General features: G+C 38.5%; 1 protein-coding gene across 3 annotated transcripts in view; it reads left to right on the plus strand.

The window, feature by feature from the left end:
• Positions 1-21293, plus strand: part of CCDC192 (coiled-coil domain containing 192) — a 195129-nt gene that overhangs the window by 19035 nt on the left and 154801 nt on the right. For 2 of the 3 annotated variants that reach the window (XM_032851965.1, XM_032851966.1), the window contains exon 3: positions 13129-13236. In XM_032851965.1, coding sequence (XP_032707856.1) covers positions 13129-13236 — 108 coding nt within the window. Of the gene's footprint in view, positions 1-7090; positions 7182-13128; positions 13237-21293 lie in introns of all 3 variants that reach the window. The other variant, XM_032851967.1, reaches the window with a different exon arrangement.

The following is a 21293-nucleotide window of genomic DNA, read 5'->3' on the forward strand; positions in this document are numbered from 1 at the left end:
TTTTTTTTTTTTAGGCACTCCTAACCTAATAGTTTTATTTGTGTTTTTTATTAAATCATTTTTAAAATTTATTTTCAGCATAACAGTATTCATTGTTTTTTGTACCACACCCAATGCTCCATGCAATCCGTGCCCTCTCTAATACCCACCACCTGGTTCCCCCAACCTCCCACCCACCCCTCACCTCTTCAAACCCTTCAGATTGTTTTTCAGAGTCCATTTCCCACTTTCACATTTGTATTAAGAAAATAAAAAAATAAGTCCACAAGGATGTATAAGTATGCTTATTACAGGGTTCTCCAACAGTAGAGAAAATTATATACACAAAGTAGTATTTATTTATTGTGACCTTTAAATAGATGGTAATTTTTAAACTAGAAATTATAGAATATGGGGGCGCTTCACCGGCTTAGTCATTAGAGCGTGTTACTCTTGATCTCAGGGTCATGAGTTAAAGCTGCATGCTGAGTGTAGAGCTTACTTTAAAAAATTACAGTATAAAACATCAATTATCATTCAAATATAGGTTATACTTATGACACATTGCTAATCGCAAATTATTCCAATTTAGCCATATATAATCATGTATACTGTGATGTTTTACACATTATGCATCTCTCGAGTAGACATATACAAGTCTAGAAAGTAATGCACATACACACACACACCCAAAATAGAAAGTAATGCACCAACTGTGGTCTTGGTCTGCTTGGGCTGCCATAATGAAATACCGCAGATTGGGTGACTTCAACAATAGCCATTTATTTCTCACAGTTCTGGTGGCTGAGAAGTCAGAGATCAAGGTGTCAGCATGGCTAAGTCCTGGCTTGAAGATGGTTGTCTGCTTATTGTATTCTCATATTGTTGTCTTGGGGAGAAGGCAGGGGCCGGGGGAAAGAAAGGGAGGAAGGAAAAGAGAGGGAGAGAGAGAAAAGGTACCAGAGGGACAGATTACTCTGCTTTATTCTTTTAAGGACACTAATCCTATCATGAGGACCCCACCCGGATGAGTACATGGAAACTCTGTGGCTTCTCAGACACCACACCTCCTAATACTGTAACACTGGAAGTCAGGACTGCCACTTATGAGTTCCAGTGGGCAGGGGACACATTCGGTCCACGGCATGCAGCAGTCTCTGGGTGGTAGGAATCTGGAGGATTTTCACTTTATTTTTATACCTTTCATCATGTCTGAAGTTTTGGGACATAATATACAGAAAATCCGTGGCACAGAGATGATGTCAATACCTGTCTTTTTCCCTTTCTCCTTTCCTATCCTTATAAAATTGAAGTCTACTTTATCTTTCCTCCTTTTCTCAACCTATATATCACATTATGAGCTCTTGCAGAGTAACAGATTTGATTAATTCATCTTTATTCCCCTGGGGTTTAGCTCCAGGTCCTACATAAAAAGAGCTCAATAAATACGTGAATGATTCTCATGTGTTTGTTTTTGAATAACTGGACATATTGTGTTTTTCACTTAGGGAAGAAAATGTTCCTGAATCATACATTTAATGCAAAGGAAAATTAAATTGTAAGATATTTTTAAATTAAATGTGGTTCAGAACATTCTTTGGAAAGGAGCAAGCCCTGTTTTGCTTCCCTCAATTGCCTAAGGAAAATGCTATAAATTCTAGAACAGCCTGCTTTCCCTAGGGGCTCTTTCTACTCGGAATCTTCCTTAAAATAGAATTATCTATGTCCATGGTGACTATATTTTGAATCCTATTAATTTTTCTCCCTCTGAATAAAGCAGCATTTGGGCTTCTTGCCTTCAGATGTGTTCTGACATTCTTTTTTGATGATCATGTCCCTGAAAATCTAGAAAAAAGTCTCCCATAACTTCCTTTATGGCTGCCTAACATGTAATGCTGAGATCGAAATGGTCCAATCTCAAAAAACTGAGTTGTGGTTTAAAAGAAACAGTCAACAGGGCTCCTGGGTGGCTCAGTTGTTTAAGCAGCTGCCTTCGGCTCAGGTCATGATCCCAGGGTCCAGAGGTCTCCCTCTGCCCCATTCCCCACTCATGCTCTCTCTCTTTCTCTCTCTCTCTCCCAAATAAATTAAGAAAATAGGAAAAAAAAAAAAGAAAGAAGAAAGAAACAGTCTGGTACCCCTAAGGTACCTTTTAAATTCCTCAAGTTCCTAACCCTTAGTGTACAGGGAAAAAAATCATCATCATTTACCATCTGGATCAAATAAACCCAACTAAGTTTTTTAAAGCCCTTTTTAAATAAGTTACAGAAGAATAAAGGCATAGTTTAAAAAAAACTCAATAAACATTTGATAAAATTTTAAACATAGAGAATATCTTTGTTATTTAGTAAAAACTGTGGCACATAAACTCATAAAAGATGGGAAATTATAGTTATCCGTTCTCTTAGTAAAAAAGGAAAGTACAAGTTCTTGTCAAAAAATATTATGTTAGATTCTGTCTTTTAAGAAAATACCCTATTTCCTATTTAGTCCTTAGAGATGTGTTTTTCATTCATTGATTTGTGAGTTTGAGGATATTCATCTAAGTCTCTAGGAAGTCACGAGGTGAAAATGTATAGGGTATTTCACTTGCATGATTAATTCTATTATCAACATTAATGTCTAGAGTTACACTGTCCAAAATAAGTAAACTGTAAGCCATATCTGTCATTTAAAATTTTCTAATAGCTACATTAAACACTTAAATAGGTTAAAGCAAATTTTTTTTTAAGATTTTATTTATTTATTTGACAGACAGAGATCACAAGTAGGCAGAGAGGCAGGCAGAGAGAGAGGGAGAGGAGGAAGCAGGCTCCCTGCTGAGCAGAGAGCCTGATGTGGGGCTCAATCCCAGGACCTGAGATCATGACCTGAGCCAAAGGCAGAGGCTTTAACCCACTAAGCCACCCAGGCGCCCTGGTTAAAGCAAATTTTAACAATATATTTCATTTAACCTAATGTATCCAAAATACTGTCATTTTAACATGGACCCAATTTAAAAGTGTCCTGAAATATCTTATATTGTCATATATTGTGCTAAGTCTTCAAAATCTTGTGTGTTTTGCACTTACACTACATCTCAGTTCAATACAAACTCAGTTCAAACCACATCTCAAGCACTCAAAAACCACATATGGTTAATGGCTAGTGCAGGGCACAGTACCATTCAAGAGTAGGGCTCTTCATCTTCACCTTCTGATTTGTCTACGAACTGGGCAATGTATTCCTTTGTCAATTTTCTTTTCTTTGGGCATTATGAATGGAAGATGAAAAATGCAGTATTCTCAACCATGTTTAGTGAAAGCCAAAAATATAAAAAATACTGTCTCCCCTTTTAAACCTTGAAAAATGATTCAATACCTTTGGCAACATAATAGGAGAATGAAGGAAGATTATTAATTTTGCTATTGTATTGTATTTCTAGTCAATTCCACAAGTATTAGCCTTTTTACTCTTTTTTTTTAAAAGTCATATTTGGAAACAATTGATCAATGATGATAAAAAATAATTCCTACAAAGATTCAGTGGCAATATGTTTGAAATATAGGAAAAAGAAGATCACTAAGATCCCACAACATATCTTAGCTTCATAAAAGGCTCCAATGGGTGGGTTGAAAATTACAAGACAGAATGAGTTTTATTATGCTTCTAAAAAATTAATATATATTCTCTTTGTGCTTTGTAAGAATCTCTAAGAAAGGATAAAAGACATGAAATACAGATTTTTTAAGAATAGAATAGCTCAAAAAAAGAAAGTTAGTACTATATTTGTGTCCAATGAACTCTGATGGTATACTGAAGGTGAAATTGCATGAATTAAACAGTATAGGGGGGAAATTTCAGATATATATATAAGAAAGATATATATAAAAGATATATATATGATATATATGTAAAAGGAAGGATATATCTTTATCTATATCTATATCTATATCTATATATCTCCTTTTTTCTTTCTCTATGTGCTTCTATCTTACAAGACAGCTTGTCCCAAGTTTTTGCCTCCAAAATTCCTTGGGGGTGGTGCCTGGCTGGCTCAGTGGAAGAGCACATGACTCTTGGTGTCTGGGTTGTGATTTCATGCTCCACGTTGGTTGTAGAGATTACATTGCTTCCTCTTTCTCCCCTTCTACCTCCCTCTTTTCATTTCAAAAGCCCAAAACAACAGGCTAGCAAGAAAGTTAAGGAAGGGAAGAAATTGAGCTGATATAGTAAAAACTTTCTTGACCAGGCAGAAGAGGGTACAGGCAGTAACCTCTTGTACTATGCTTCAAATTCTTGCTCTTACATTATGCATAATGATTTACTTTTTCCAAGAAAGAGTAACCAGTCTAGGTATAGTCACATGATGCCAAGACCAATAGAGTTTGTAAGAGTTGCTGGCGTTTGTAATCAACCCTTAAGCTCTTTCCTAGGCTGTGAGTTCCCAGAAGCTACCCATTAGAAACCTGAAAACCTAGAGGTTAAAAAGATGATGATCTTTGAAAAAACTTTCTTCTATGGCTCAGGGGCTAGACTAAGTATTTTTCAGTATTCCTGCCTTTAATTATTACAGCAGCCCCCACAGACTTAACATTTTCTCCATCTTTACAGGTGAGGAAATGGAGGTTTAATGAACAAAATTCATTCCAGTTTGTATGAAGGGAAAAATGAGTTACTAAAAGATATTAGGTATTTCAATGGGTTCTCTAGGAGAGTTGGAGAACCACGCTGGGAGATCACGGCCAATTAGCCACCTTAGATTCCGGGGAGGTACCTACTAATGGGTGCCACTGGGTATAGGCCCCACATCACTTGTCACTTCCCCTGAATTTGAGGCTTACTTCTGAGTCTTCTGTCACTGCAGCCTCTGCAAACAGGATGATGACCCTGTCTACCTGGCCCCATTCCATTCTATTTGTTACCTTTTTCATAACACTCTCGTCCACCTTGAAGTCTCAAGGTGGTGCAACTGGTTGATGGAGCCTGAGTCACAGGCCTACACTTTGGATGCAAAGGATGCTTGAGAGGGAGTTCCTGACTTTTCCACTTTGGAGAGATGGGATTCATAAGATGGGAAATTATTCAAACAGGGAAAGACACTAGGCCATCAAAACAGCATGACAAATGGCTATCTCAGGGTAAAAGATGAATTGGGTACAATGGTCTCCTTTCAGAGATGAGAAAGCGAAGCCTACTAAGTAGCTAATGTTGGGCATGCTGTGTCCTCTTCTTTGATATGCTGGCCATGTTTCTTAGTCATATTTTGACTGAGGACCTTAAAAGAAGTGGAAATTCACAGCAAAAGAGAGCTCTCCCATCTGTCCTCTGCTTACCTTATCATGTTGGAATGTACTATGGAAACTCTTGCTGAACTTTTATCTGATCTGAAAGGATTCATAACACATTTCTCCTTTAGATCCTGGTAAGGAAAGGAGTCTGTGCAAATGCCAGTCTGGGCTGGGGTGGGGGAAGGCTTTTCATGGAAAAGGTTTCTCATGGAACATCAAGTTCAACTGAGGATTTTCTAGCTAGGTTCTGGAACAGTATCATTAGAGTACAGAAGTTCTTACCATTAAAGTTAAATTTTTTGGCTTTTTTTTTTTTTAAGTTTACTTATTTGGAGCCTAAAATTCACTGGTGGAAAAAAAGTACCTATATACCGAACAATCACAAAACTGTTGTTGATTATACACAGTATAGAAATAATTTATTTTCAAAACTGTTTGAAAAGCCACAATCAATCTTGTCAATAAAAAGCCATCACCTCCCCCATAAACCATGCTGAAAATCCTTCTTCCGAGAGGCAAGTGCATTTCCTAAAAGACTGGGATACAGTAGGAACCTAAAAACATTGTTGGTTAATATGCCAAAGGACTCAAAATCTAAACTTAAGTATGATGTGTGGAAAAAAGAAATATTCCTGTCACAAAAAGACTCAACTATTCAAAATACTGTCTTTACTAACGGGAAAAGTATTTGTATTATTTTATGTCCCACTGAACAAAAGTTTGACTTAAAAACAAATAGCATTTTTGGGCTTTTTTAATTAAACCAAAATCCAAGATTTTTTCATTTTGTTCTTACAACAATCCTGTGAAGTAGGTAAAGAGTAGTTGAATTAATTTTAACGTCAGCTAATTCCTTCACTCCATAATTTATCTGCTTTATAACTTGCTTTATACTGTTATTTTTTAAAATAATCGTAAAATCCATATCATATTTTAATGATTTTTAAAACGTGCCGTTGAGTAGTGTAAAGCATGTTTACATTTTTGTGCAACCAATCTCCAGAACTTTTTCATTTTTCAAAGCTGAAACTCTGTATCCATTAAGTCCCTATTTTTTCCTCTCATTCATTCATTTCTTAAAGAAATCAAAATTTGTTTTTAATAGAAAATTCTCTTGTTGTGTCCTTTTTATTATGAAGGAAATATAGAGTCATCATTAAAATGTTCACTTCTTGGTCAATAGGATGTGTTATCACTGGTTGCTGTGAGGTTTCAGTGACTGGAATCAGGTTCCCCTAGGAAGACATGCTACTTGCTTTCCCCACCAGAAAGAGAAACTGTATTGTTTGTTTTGAGTTTGGGTCATTTCCCTAGGAAGAAAAGATTAGTTTTTTTATTCATTTGCATCACTAAGAGTAGAGGCAGCCAAAATGCAGTGTTACTCTCATTCATTAAAATTTGATATTTTACCTCAGAATAAAAATTAAAGGTAGCTGGAATAAAAATGAATTCCTTAACAAGGAATCCATAATTTGGGCCACATAGATGTCATTGAAGAAGATGCTTCAACAGTCTAAAATTATGTGCAAAATTGTGGTCATGTGTGTGTGTGCATGTGTGGGCATGTGTGCGTGTGCAAGCAACATATGTATATGCATTTTTTTTCTAATAAGAGAATTCATGGATATAATCAGGTTCTAAAAGAGTTTGTGATGCTCACAGTTCTAAGAAATTGTCTCATAAAATGAAAATGATGGAGGGTTATTTTGGGTCACAGAACAAATTCTGTAACATAATATGAACCCAAATCCAGGAGTCCTCTTACCCGAACACCTGAAAACCAGTCCCTGTTTTGCTGTTAATTTGACCTTGAACAACAGAAGATACATATTATTTCCTAGGTCCCTCTTCTCCTCTGATACTATACATACCTAGTCTCCAAGAAGCCATAAAGTGATATATTTGAGAAAGATCTGGAATACTTGAAAACAGGTTAGGACTGCCTCTCACCTCCTTCTAACATCTACCAGATTACTCATCAAAGAGAAAAAAACAAGCCCCCAAAGCCAAGAACTGTATATTATGAATGAGCATAAAAAGATAAAATTAATCACCAAACTTCTGACATTCTTTTGATTTTTACATTAAAACTAAAATCCTAGGATTTTTGTATTGGAGAGAAATTCTAAGCTAAGAATTCTGGTGAGGGTATTAATACTGTCAGTCTTCTTACTGCTCATTTCCCCATTGTTTAGCATCATATCTGGCAAAGAGTGAGTCTTTAATAAATACTTTTTTAACTTAATGAGTTGAAATGCTTTGAACTAAATTAAAACAAGAATTAGCTTGTTAAGAGTTTCCGGTAAGCCATTATTTAAAGTTATTTACAAAGCTATCAAATGTCATATGGTCATTTAACTTCCATGGCAACAATCTTTTAATAAGTGAATAACTGAGTCAACAATTCCTTTTGAATCCCTCTTCTTTTATTCTTTTTTATATCAGTGATGCTATAGAAATGAAAAAGTAGTTAAATCTTTCACAGGATGGAAGGTTGACCTTTAGAAATGCTCTTTTTTTTTTTTTTTTTTTTCTAGAAAAGTAGTATCCTGGACATTTCTACAGAAACTTGATATTGAATACAGGTCCATGTTGGGCTTGGTCCAGGGGAATTCAGAGACCATATTTCTGGAAAGACTGCCTGATAGAACATTCAATTCATAATTTACCAGAGATGACTTAGAGGGTCTCTATACTTTTAGATTTCATAAACCCACAAGAATTTCCACCTCCACAATAATTGGGATTAGATCTCATAGCACTGCCAACTTTTCTTTTTTTTTTTTTGAACAAAATTCACTAAAAGAATAATTTCCATATATTATCACCATCATTTGTTAAAGAAACATCCTCTTAACACCAAAATATATAGAATGATCATAATCTCAGAATAAAGGACAGTTCTCTAAATGGGATAAATTTGGTTTCATGAAAAATTCATAATATTTTTTAAAAATTTTTACTTCTGTCTTTTCCTTGCTGTGCTTGGAGATGTTATCACAAACCAATATGGATCTATGGGCTAGCATTTGGGAACCACTCATATTACTAAACCCTTTTGGCCAGAGGTTTTGTTTCCCTTTCCAGGTCCATTCTGTACCCTTTCCTTACTCTGCTCCTTTCCAGGCTAGCTGGTCTCTCTAGACTTGTCATTCAGGGTCTCTCACCTTCTGGCTTTTTTGGGCTCAGCACAAGGGAGATACAAAAGAACACATGGTAAGAGAAAAGGAGATCAGGCTGTTTATTCCACTGGTCTGTCCACCATTAGGTCTGAGCACAGGTGCATAGTGGTTCTATTTCTCTATCCAGGGTATCAACTCACAGACATGGCCTTCTCCTCAAGCTCTCTTTCTAGATTCCGTATTAATACTCTGCCATTATCTCTTCCCCTACCTCTCCAATTCAAGGTGAAGCGAAGATTACCTTCACTTCTTGGGAGTGCCCCGCCATCTTTCATTCCTGCCCTTAACTGTGCGCACAGGTTTGCATACAGTCCCTTCATTAAACTCCCCTCAACCACTCCACTGGAGTGACTGTTTCCTGCTGAGATGTGCCCCATACATGCCTCATTTAAAGATGAAAAACTGAGGCCCCAAGAAGTGAAACCCAGAAGTCACACAGCCCAAGGGATGCAGTCCAGTTCAGAATAAGGCCTACCAGATTACAAGCAGTATTATGCTTAGTCAATGCTCATCTGTCATCCTCCCAACGTTGATCTCCTCTACAGGCATGTTGATAGGCACTTTCTAGAATCTTCTTTCCCCTGGACTTTGACAAGAGTCGTAATGTGTTCAATTTTGAATAAAAAATATCATATTAGCAGACTATTTAGGCAATTCCAACAAAGAGGAATACTGTTTCCATTAGAATGGATTGAAATCAGGAAAAAATTGAGTTTTTAAATGGTTTCCTAAAGAGAAACAGGCAATTTAGCCCAAGATACTGTTGCAAAAGTTAAGCATAAAAGGACATGACAGTGATGAAATTTCCACTGTAAAATGAATTCTGATCACCAAACAGGGTGGGTAGGGATAACATTAACTGTCCAGAGTAAGGGGATGAGGGGGGAGGCTAGGGAAAAACTTCCATCAGCATGAGAGATATGAGCGAGTCATAGTAAGGTAAATAAGTTTATAGCCTTCAGTGCCAGTCAAGCAGGGGGAAAGCATAGAAGAGACATCAAGCGTGAATCTCGACCATTGCAAAATGTGTTGAAAGCATGTTTTATCTGGCATGAAGTGACTGCAACACTGAGTGGGGCTGCTGGGGATCCCTCCGCATTTGAAGTTCCAGGTTGCTGGAAACATTCAATTGTCTTCAACTGACCCATGTCAAGATTCTCTTCTGTGAAGACTTTCTTGGCAATAAGCACACCTTTATTTAGCAATCGTATTTTTAAACAAATGCACACACATATATTTAACACATTAACTTTGTTCTAATTGCATGCTTGAATTCCCCATTGCTGCTGTTTGATCACTTGCTGTAACACAAGGGCCTCTATAGGGACATTCTTTTACTAGGGTTTAAAAATAAGCTAGGAAGTTTTCATATCAAATGATTCTCTTTATAGGTGTTGGGGGAATGGAATTACTAGTAATACCATGAACTGAGCATTTCTAAGTAGTTACCTGCTTTAGCTTACTCAGTCTTCAGAACAACCCTGCCATTATCACCCAACTCATGGCCACCTCCTGGCTTTCTGCTACTTAAGCTTGTACCTGGTCTTTGGTGAGCAGAATTTCCCTAGGGCTCTTACCCATGCCAGCATCCTAGGCTGGATACATGGAAAGGATTGCTCAAAGAAGCCTCTCAGCAGGACGGAGTGCTCCCCTGGTGCAACCACCGTCTTTGATGGCTGAGCCTTCAATCCATCAACAGCTACTTACTGGGATCCTACTAATGCTCAGTGCTGTGCAGTCTGGCTTCTGCAGGCAGGACCTTTTCTACCCGTGTTGCACGTGGATTGAGAGGTAGGGGAGGATCTGGTTCAGAGACCTTGAACCAGTCCCTAAGAGTACAAAGAGTGTGTATGGCTGAGGAAGAAGGGCAAGGTCATCATAAGACAATGAAAATCAGAAAAAAAAGAATAAATTTTTCTCCAGATCCTCAAATGAGGAACTTTAACACATATGCATAAGACTCTCATGTTGTCATTGGAGGCAAAGAGTTTAATTTGAATTCTTAATTTGTAGCATTCTTTGAGTTCACTCATCTTGGTTATCTTAGTTATCTGTACTTAGATGATTGGCTTGATATTTAGGTAGAAGTTTTTAAGACAAAAAGTATTAGTTAAAAACAGGAATTCCCATTGAATTGCTAGAATTTACCACCTAAAAATCCAGACAGGATCAAAACCCAAACACTTGTGTGTATCATATATTTTCAACATGTGATAGCATTTAAAAGACTTTTGATTAGTATAATTCACTCATCAGTTACTTTAACTACCAAAACAGTTTTATATTCATAATAAACATAAGTGGCTTTATGTGGGGGTCTGTCCATATGTACTTGAGGCAGAAGGAACTTGATGGTAGAAGTCCCATTTTCTGCTCTTCTGGCTTTCCATCCTGCAAAACTAGGACAGTGACTAACTACACCTAACTTCTTTAGGGTCCTTGAAACAACACACCTACCTCTTAAACTTCGAACCCCATGTATGCCTTATTTCTGAAACTATTCTTGGTTTCATTTTTATTCCTTTGTTTGGTAAATGGGAGCTGCCTCCTATTAAAGAGTGCTTGCCTGGGGCACCTGGGTGGCTCAGTGGGTTAAACCTCTGCCTTCAGCTCAGGTCATGATCCCGGGTCCTGGGATAGAGCCCTGCATCAGGCTCTCTGCTCAGCAGGGAGCCTGCTTCCTCCGCTCTCTCTCTGCCTGCCTCTCTGCCTACTTGTGATCTTTGTCTGTCAAATAAATAAATAAATATCTTTAAAAAAAAAAAGAGTGCTTGCCTATTATATCTGTGTAGATATATGGCTTTTTATGGCTCTTTCCCTTAAGAGAGTGCGAGAATAGGAAGGCCAGTCAGAGAGTAGAGAGTGATAGCTTATAGCTGGAGCACAGGTGTCCAAGATAGACCCCATTCTTCAGTTTGCTCAGATTCTCCCATTCCACAATGCAGGGTAATTTCTTAAAACCACGTGTATAAAAAATCTTACGGTATTTACTAGCACTCTTCAGGCAAGTCTGTTTGGCTTACAATGCTTCTCTCTTACTGAAAATGATTGTCCTTCTTGGCTAGCAAAATTTGGGATGTTTGGAGACAACGGTCTGGAGAAACAGACTAGTTGATTTTGCTTGATCTACTCACAAAAGATTTAAGAAACTTCCTCTTGAGAGCAAACATTAGACAATAAGTTTTCTCCCTGGAAATAGCAACTAGATCCAGAATTCCCAACCTTTTTGGAACAGTTTGGCCTCTTGACATTTCCCCTTTCTACATAAAATGTTTTGTAGCATGAATTATCTATAGGTGTAAATACACAAGAGTTTTGTGTTGAGGCTCATTTTTTGAGATTTATTTTTTCTGGACTGAATTTGAAATGTATTGGAATCATTATGGTATGCTGAGGATCATTGATTTATTCCAAATATTGTTGTAGCCCAAGATGTTCATCCCCCAAAGTCTGCTCCGTGTGGGGGACGGGGTTGGGAGGATTATTCAGCCTTGTTTGATTTAGGATCCAGGCTGTTTTGGAACGTAGCACCATTTCTTTGCTCTGTATCCTATGGAATTTCTCAGAGGCCCATGGCAGGGCCCTAGGGTTCCGAGTACTGTACAAACAACTACAGGACCTGAATGAATGCTTTATCTTTGTGGCTGGTTCCATTTACCACCAGATGGCTCTACTATACCACTAGGAAATGTGTAAAAATGCATTTTAAATTGGTGGGCTCCTAAACCAAAGGAAGAAAACAAAGCAGCAGTCCAAAAACAAAAAACAAAAACAAAAACAAAAAAGGAAAGAAAAAGAAAAAAAAAAAGAAAAGAAAAGGAGAGAAAAGAAAAAAGGAAAAGAAAAGAATGAACACAGTTCTTTCATTTATGGGGTTAATTGGAAGCAACTATAGGAGCCCGAGCATTCACAAGAGTACAGGACACACCCAAGAAGGTTGGAGGAAGGTCATAATCTTAGCACTATGAGGTCTCCCTTTTCAAGTTTTCACATTGCTGTGTAATTACTAATTAATTGTCAAGATAGCCGGAGTCGTCAGGAAGTACTCCAGTCTCAGCAGGGCATGTAACTGATACTTCCATACCAATGTATACTCTTCTGCTTGGCAATGAGAAAGATCAACTGCAGAAAAACTTGGAGAGGCAAAGTCTCTCTACATTTGCTGATTCCAGTCATCATAGCTATATTCCGGGTCAGAATCATCTGATTCTAAGCCCTGTGGTTTCTTTGCTTTAATGACACTTGTGATAAGGAAGTGATGATCAGAGGAAACCAGCTTCTCTATGTTCACATGGTTCTGTTCCTCAGGATAGGTGAATGCTAAAAAATAAAGGCATTCTAGGTGATAGCTCTCACTAGGAATGTGAAATTCTGGTTTTGGCCTCTTGAAGCGAGGTTCTGTTTGTATCAAGAACAAAAAGCTGCAGATGAACCAAATTCCAGTGTGGGTAATTTTAGTCTCACTTTCCAAAGTCATTCGTTGTCATAGTTTAATATGCATTTTTTACCCTCCCATTATACATTAAACTGTTAAGTAAGACTATTGTTTTTTATAACATTTCACTGTTTTATTACTCTGTTGAAGAAAAGATGATTTGTATGAGTTTATTAACACTGTCCTTAATCCATAAAGTTGCTTAAGATACATTCAGGAAGCTATCCATATCAAAAAGTAATACTTGATTATTGTTTTAAAGAAAGAGTCCCTGGAAACTGGACAGATGGCATTTACTTTGGCTCAACTTGAGGCCTTGGAGATTTGCCTGAAGGAAGCAGAAGAAAAGGCTAAATCCTTATCTGAACAGGTAATACCTGTCATTCAGACTAGAAATATATATTCGTCAAGCATTCCGTAGAACAAGTGTGAGTCTAAATACATGTTTTACAAAAACCAGAAACAGATCTATAAATACAGAGAGCAAACTGACAGTTCCCAGAAGAAAAGGGAGTCAGGGGATGGGCAAAATGGGTGAAGGGGAGGGGGAGCTACAGGCTTCTATTTATGGAACAAATAGGTCATGGGAATAAAAAACACAGCATAGGTAATAAAGTCAGTGATACTGTAATAGTACAGTATGATGACAGATGGTAGCCACCCTTGCAGTGAGCATAGCACAACCTGTAGAGATGGTGAATCACTATGTTGTACATCTGAAAATAATGTAACATTTTGTGTCAACTATACTCAAGGTAAATCAATCAATCAATCAATCTGTGTTTTGACCTCTCCACCTATTGATACACACACACACACACACACACACACACACACACAGGACTTCCTTCATTTTAGATATAACAATACTTTAATCTTTATGGACCTTCCCAGCTTTTAAAATTCCTTTTACATTTCTATTTTGATTTCCATTCAGTCTAGCCCATGAGGTAGGGAAGCCATCTTTAAGCCAGTGGCTCTCCTGAATCAGTGAAGTGTATTTGCATTATACACTGATAAGCCCAAAGGTAAGAAAACCTACAGTAACCACACCAGAGAAATTTTCTCAAATTATTTGAGGAAATAAAGTTTTTTCAAATACTGGCTTCCCTCTTGGGTTTTTAAAACCTACAGGAGCTGTGGAGGCCAACCTGAAAGTGGGCAGTGTTGGACACTCTAGTGGAGACCTGCGTCCACAGCAGAGCTCTGCTCCCAGAGACACTGACTATGGGTATCAGCAAAGCTCAGACCAGGGTCTGGACTGTTTTCCCAGTATTGTGCTTTGCAAATAGCACAGTGCATACCGCAAATCTGAATGTCACTCTTGCTCTTCTGCCAGAGCAGGGAGGCTTGGCCCCAGGGGGCAAAATTGCCTGGAGTCTCGTGATCCACTTCTGGTGATCACCGTGGAGGAAAAAGGACAGAAATGTTACAAATGTTTATTGATTTATCATGAATTGGTATATTTTTGTTGTATATTATTAGAAATTTATGAAAAACAATTTTAAGTTTTCTTTTCATAACAAGGTCTGTCTAGCAAAATCTGATTGCATAAGAGTTTTATAAGAATTTTTGGGGGGAAAGTAGGAGAGATGTGCCTGTTACAAGAAAAAGAAATATAATTAACATGTAATGCGGTGACACATGCAAATGGCCTCCATTTCTTTTTCCAATTTACTAAAAAAGTGCATCTTTTACTTTGGGATATGTTTATTGTTTACTGACCAAGTATGATTGATGAAAAACTTACGTCAATGAAACAAAGGGTGTTGCCCTAGGCCCAGACCCACTTGGAAAAATTTCTTTGTTAGCCACATGCCCTAACCCTGGCTTACCAACGGGTCTTTCTTCTAAAACAAACAAAAACAAGTCTCAAACTATAGCAAAATTATGAATTATAAAGATTATGCTGATGAACCAGAACTTGCAAACCTGGGAGAAAGCTTGAATGGCCAACAGAAACAGGGCACCCCCGTCCCTATTAGTTGCACTGAAAAGATTTTGCAATCGAACGTCTTTTCATGATTTCTCATTTAAACCAGTAAAATTTGATTCACCCATTCACCACTCATCTCTTTTGTTTTTTATAAAGTATGTATTTTTACAGATTTTAGTTGTTTGAGAGAGAAGAACAGAAGTGGGGTTGGGGATGCAGAGGGAGAGGGAGAAGCAGACTCCCCGCTGAACAAGGAGTCCGATGTGGGACTTGATCCTACCCTGAGATCATGACATGAGCCAAAGGCAGATGTCGAACCCAGGCACCCCTGAAATATTTTTATCCAATACAGTTAGCCCCTAATACTGAAGATTCTTAGCTTGATGATGTCATCTGTAATATCAAACAATAACTCCCTTTTTTTTTATTATTTAGCAGATTAAATATGTAAAATGGAAACTGGATTTTACTCAACTTTTTTGTACCTATTATGAGTAAGATGCTAGTTAGGTGTTTGGAGAAGAAAGACATAAAAGGAGGGCTTCTTTACCCAAGTAACTCACAACCAAAAGAATCATTGGAAGAGTTAGTGAGTGAAAACAGCCATCTGTATGGCTTTAGATAGATTGCACAATAGCACTAAATTGCAGGGTCTGTATATGTTATTTTCCTGAAGTATTGCTTTTGGAGTTGCCAAATTTGCCTAACCAAAGTGATTTTAATTGGAAGTTGGTAATGGTTTGTAGAAAAGGAAGGTATGATATGTTAAAAAAAAAAAAAAGCACATTATAGGCATTTTGAATGTTACTTTTTTTTTTGAATGTTACATTTTTAATTAAATTGAGTACTTTATTAGATTTGGCTGTCTCTATTATAGTTGAAAAGGTTAATCAAATAAAGACACTATTCTCAGAGGAGTTAATCCTGAAATTTTTGCTTTCTTCAGTATTGTAGCTTAGTCTTATTCTTGAAAAGATAAAAAGTTTAAGAACATTCTCCTGCCCCTCTATTTTTAAATTCAGGAGATATTTTTAAAATGTGATGGCAGAAGAACAGGAAAAGGCAAGAGGGGCAACTGACCTTTCTTAAGGCTAAGATATGAGAATATTTCAAAATGGAACACCTGTGTCAAACAATCAAATATTTGTCCACTGGGTGCCACTGTCTTCCTTAGCAGGCTGTGCCACTAAGTGATTGCAAAAAGAGAAGCTGTCACTAATATTCAAGACAATGATGTGTGTGTGCGTGTGTGTGTGTGTGTGTGTGTGTCTACGTAAGAATATTTCTGCCAGTATCCATGTATACGTGTTAAATCTTCTTTTAAATATTATTAATTTAGGACTTGTTATAAGGATGGTGGGAAATGCTTGCTGGCGTTCACTGGTAATCCAAATCATTTTGTCAGCCCTATGGCTGAATATTAGCCAGGCAGTTTGGCCTGGTGGGCTAGAAACAGGTAGGGGAAGCAGAGGAGATGGTGAGGACAGAGATTTGTGCTGGAACCAAGGAGTGGAACATGGTATTATCAATAGTTGATCCCGCCTTTGGGTAAAGAGTAAATTTCACTGTTAGCCAAATTGTTACCTTCTGGCTTTGCCTTAGACTAGAACATAAAATTAACTTAGACTGGAAAGTATAGGTGCCCAAGGTTTCATCTGCACTAAGCATCTATTGGTCCTGTGCCTCAGTTTACTTTTCTAAGGTCAGCAAGGTCCAGCAAGTTCTCTGCTGGTTCACTATGAAGAAGAAACCTACAAATAGTGAGGAAATAAGAAGATTGTGCCCACTTCCTCTGCGACATCATACACTAAACAGAATTCTTTGTTGGTGTCCCTCTAGCTAACAAATTTTTCTTTATTTCTCTGCTGTAATGTCTCTGTTGTCAAAATAAACACAATATGAGATCAGTACAACTTGCAATTAAGATTTATAGTCTGAGCTATTTATAGCTGTAAAAATTTTGCAACAACCCAGGGGGCCAGAGTGAGAAAGGGCCATGAGAATCAAACGCCTATCCTAGGTAATACAATAAAGAACTCATCATTAGCAAGTTTTGCGAAAGAAAATACTTGATTATATTTCTAGCAGGTTGAGATCAGTGGGAGGAAATGTCTGGAAATTTTGGTAGTAGATAAAGGACCAGGAGGGGCAGGTAGAAACAAAGGAAAGTGTTAGAGGAGTAGAGAGAAGGAAGAATAAAAAGGTCTCTGGAGAAAACCATAAAATGCAGTTCTTCCATGTGTGCTGGCTTCTAGCACTAGTACAGATGAGAAGATGAAGAAACGGGCTTCGGTGGGCTGTAGTTTATGACCGAACAAATAGACCCAACTGCTTCTGTGCTGGGATCCCAATGCTTTTCATGCTAAGAGAGTCTCAGGAAAGCCCAGAGTTTGACAATGGAGCACAGATCCAGAGGTTCCCCCAGTGCAGACGGACTCAGCAGGGAAGTTCCCGAGACACTTCCTTTGGCCACAATTTTGGGCCATGTCTCTCTCATTCATTAGCAGCTTCTGGTTCCCAGCTCCTAGCAGCAGACCCAGGAGAGCTCAGGCTCCACTCCTTGCTTGTTTAACGAAGGTGAGCAATTCACATAATCTCTCCAAGTCTCAGGCAGCGGTCATATCTGGAAGTGGGGTGGGGGCACCTGAGTGGCTCAGTCAGTTAAGTGTCTGACTCTTGATTTCAGCTCAGGTCCTGATCTCAGGGTCGTGAGATGGAGCCCTGCGACTTTCGGCTCTGCGCACAGCGGGGAATCTGCTTGAGATGCTCTCTTTCCCTCTGCCCCAAAGCCCTCAAATAAATAAATAAATCTAAAAAATACTAAAAGGGGGGTAAACATACTTGTTTCAAAGGCAGTTGTGAAGTTTAAATGAGAGGGATATCTGACTTTTAGTAGTTTTTCAACAGTTTCATTCATCTCTACTTTCAGGAGTTGTAACAAAAATATGTATCATCCTCTGTGTCATGTATCATGGGCTAATGTGTGTGTGTGTGTGTGTGTGTGTAAGGACTTTCTCATTGTTGCTGGTGTCTCTCAAAGTGTTTGCAAGACACTTAAGTTGTAACACAGCACTACTTCAGCATTCACAACCTTAGAATCTTTCCTGCAGGAGAGCTCCCCTCCCACTCCATGCACCTTGTCCTAGCTTGGCTATTTGAGGGTCCAGCATACTCTTTTACTCTTTCGAAGCTATTCATGTGGTAAAGGGACCCGAATACTTTCACCTTGTTCATCCTTTCTACTTCATCTCTTGGGTCTTCTGTTTCTTCCCGCTCTCTGATTTTGCTCCGCATGGGAGCTGAATGGGCAGCGCTGGGATGTGGTCATTTTAGGGTTTTAGGGGGGAAACTGGGGAGCAGGGAAGATTTGTAATAATTCCTTCACCAAGGAGGTGAAACCAGTAACAACTACATAGTCAGATTTAGCTTCAGGTGTCTTATGGATATAGTACCTAGCAAAATATTAGTTACATTAGTTACAAAATATTATTACACACTAGTTGGGAAAGAGGCGTAATTTGATGCAAGAGCTATGAGGTGGGAAGCTTGGTGGGAAACTTGACTTTTTTTTTTCAAAGCATTGTTTTTCCCAGGTAGGAATTAGACATAGACAAGCCACAACAAGGAGCCCCGTTATGGTGTTTTGCAGCATAGAGTTAACTTTGCCTTTTTTGTTTCCATAAAGAGAGAATTATTGGTGATACTCAGGATACAGAGACTTTTCAATGGAGAAGAACATGGTAGTATTTCTCAGTTTTTGGAAATAGCTTGTGTGAGCCGACCCCCCCCCCCGCCTTTTTTTTCCTTCTTGGTAATAGCTCATGTGCCAGCTATGCATAATTTTTCCCTTACCTGATAAGAAGGACATTTCTAAAGGCCCCAAATAAAACTGGTAACAGGGCCTTCTTGTATCCTGACTGTAGCAAACTTGATCAGTTATGTTACATTCAAAAAAGACTGCTTTCCCTTACTTTCGCTCCCTGGTATCTCCCTAACATTAACATCCATCTTAAAAAATAACAGAAGCAATAACGGAGATAAAGTGTGAAAGGGGGATGATGGATGTGGGGTAGGGTGTCTAAGCAATCCCACAGGAATGCATACCTTGTGCCTGACCCCTGTAATGCACTGTAAATGGTAGTCACTGAGTAGAGGATCTAACATTTATTAAGCACCTACAGTGTTCTGGGTAGTGGGTTTAGATGTACAGATGCTTCATTTAACCAACACAAGAATGCTAGGAGGGCCACAATTATGATGAGCCCCAGGAGGAACATGAGACTCGAAGACATTAAGTCATTTGCCCAAGATCATACAATTAATAATGGTGGAGCTGACATTAGAACCTAAGTGCTTTTAAAGTCACAGTTCCTATTGTTAAGAATACACGGTCATAAGCCAACGCCACTTAAAAGAAGTTTCCCGCTCAAGCAGCACTGAACAAAAATTTATCTCCAGACTAGAACCTGGAGAGTTCATTGATTGTTGGGCCCTACCCTCAGAGTTTCTATTTCATTAGATCTGGGGTAGGGGCCAACAATTTGCATTTTTCACAAGTTCCCACTCTAAGTTGAAGTGAAGTTCTAGTCCTAACCTAATCTGTGGGTGAGGGGTCCTCTTCAACCTTGTCTTTTGTCTCAGTGGCACAGAACTGATTGAATCAGTTAGGACTAGTCTTGGGAACATAAAACAAACAACCCCCCAAAAGAGTGGCCAGAACAAGTAGATGTTTATTTTTCATTCATATAATGTAAGTCAGGATGCAGGCAGCCCAGGACAGGCGTGGTAGTTGCTTCACTACACTCAAAAGCCTGGGCTATGTCTATCCATGCATTCACGAACACGGCTTCTGCTCTCAGCATCCAACATGTACCTGCTGCAGCCCATTTGAGAGGAGAGAGATTGAGAGAAGGGGCAGAGAGAGAAGCAGACTCCCTGCAGAGCAGGGAGCCTGATGCAGGACTCAATCCTGCAACCCTGGGATCATGACCTAAGCCCAAGGCAAATGATTAACCGACCGAGCCACCAAGGTGCCCTGCTGCAGCCATTCTATTCACATGTCAGGCAGCATGAAGAAGCAAATAGCAGATGCAAAATAGGGAAGGACAACTGCCAGCTATGCAGCCCCTTTCAAGAACTTTTAAGAACTTTTCTCAAAGAAACTGACCACTGCTATTTATGTGGAGGCTAAGAAATACAAATATTTAGCTGGGTGCATTTCCACCCAAAGAGTATGGGGATTCTTCTAAGGAGGGGAAAATAGATACTAGGTTGGCAAATAGTGATCTCTGCCTAGTTCATCCAACCCCTTGACCATACCTTTGCACTTGGTGCTTTGTCCAGGTAACTTCGATATTCTCCTACATGGGATATCCAGTTTTCCCAGTACCATTTGTTGAAGAGGTGGCTCTTTCACCACTGAATGGTCTTGACGGCCTTATCAAAAATCAATTGTTTACAGATGCATGATTCTGTAGACTCTCAATTCCATTCCACTGCTCTATAACTCCGTGACTTTTAACAGATACTTTTGGTTGGAAATCCCATATAAATTTTTGAGAGGGAATTTAGATTTGGTCTTCTGGGTCCTTTACTAATCCTTTTTTACTGTGAGATGCACAGGGGACCTCTCTTACTTATACAATAGCTGGAAACTGAATGACTCTTCTAACTGATTGTCTACCTTAAGCATTTAGTATGGCAAGTAAGCAAACAAGCACAAAGACAAAAGACTACGTTTGACTCTAATAATCCAACATTATTTATCAATTTTTACCTAAGGCTCTAAAATAAACTCCCATTATTTGCTTCTTAGTAGTCAATCAATATTTCCCTTAAGTATGGGAATAGAAAAAAATAAAGATCTTCAGCAAATTTTTAGATGCTAAGTATGTGTATGAATGGCAAAAAGTGACTTGATACATACTGAGATTGCCCCCCAAAAATGTTCTGGTTCTTTTTTCTTTGTTTAAATGCAACAGTAGATCCCTTGATGTCAAGTTTATTTGAAATAAGTAATGTGCCCTTGGTAGGAGTATTCATTTCTGCAAAGGCTCAGAAATTATGCTTGACATGCCAATCTGAAATCATGAGTTTTTGTGAATGAGTTTTTGTTTTCCAGTCTCTTTGGAAGTCTACTTTAACGCCATAAAATCACAAGCAGTCTGTTTGACCTGGAATGGGTTTCCTTATCACCATGAAACCTAGTTACTGGGAACTTCATTTAACACTTTTGTTCTCATTGAGTTTATGGCAGAATTCCCTCTTTTACACACACACACACACACACACACACACACACACACCCTCTTATCTAAGCAGGTGCCAATTTTTACCCCCTACTGGATTGCTGGGCATTAATTGAGAGCTTAAGGGAATGCAAGGGAAAAAAGACAAGCTAGTAAAGAGATGTGTTGTTTTGAATAGAGTCAGGCACAATGACAAATGGGCTTCTGTTGCTATTGTTGTTACAGGCGGGATGCATGGACTGC

Source organism: Lontra canadensis, unplaced genomic scaffold (assembly GCF_010015895.1).
Source record: "Lontra canadensis isolate GAN:19392208 unplaced genomic scaffold, GSC_riverotter_1.0 scaffold5, whole genome shotgun sequence".
In the NCBI taxonomy this organism is placed as follows: domain Eukaryota; kingdom Metazoa; phylum Chordata; class Mammalia; order Carnivora; family Mustelidae; genus Lontra; species Lontra canadensis.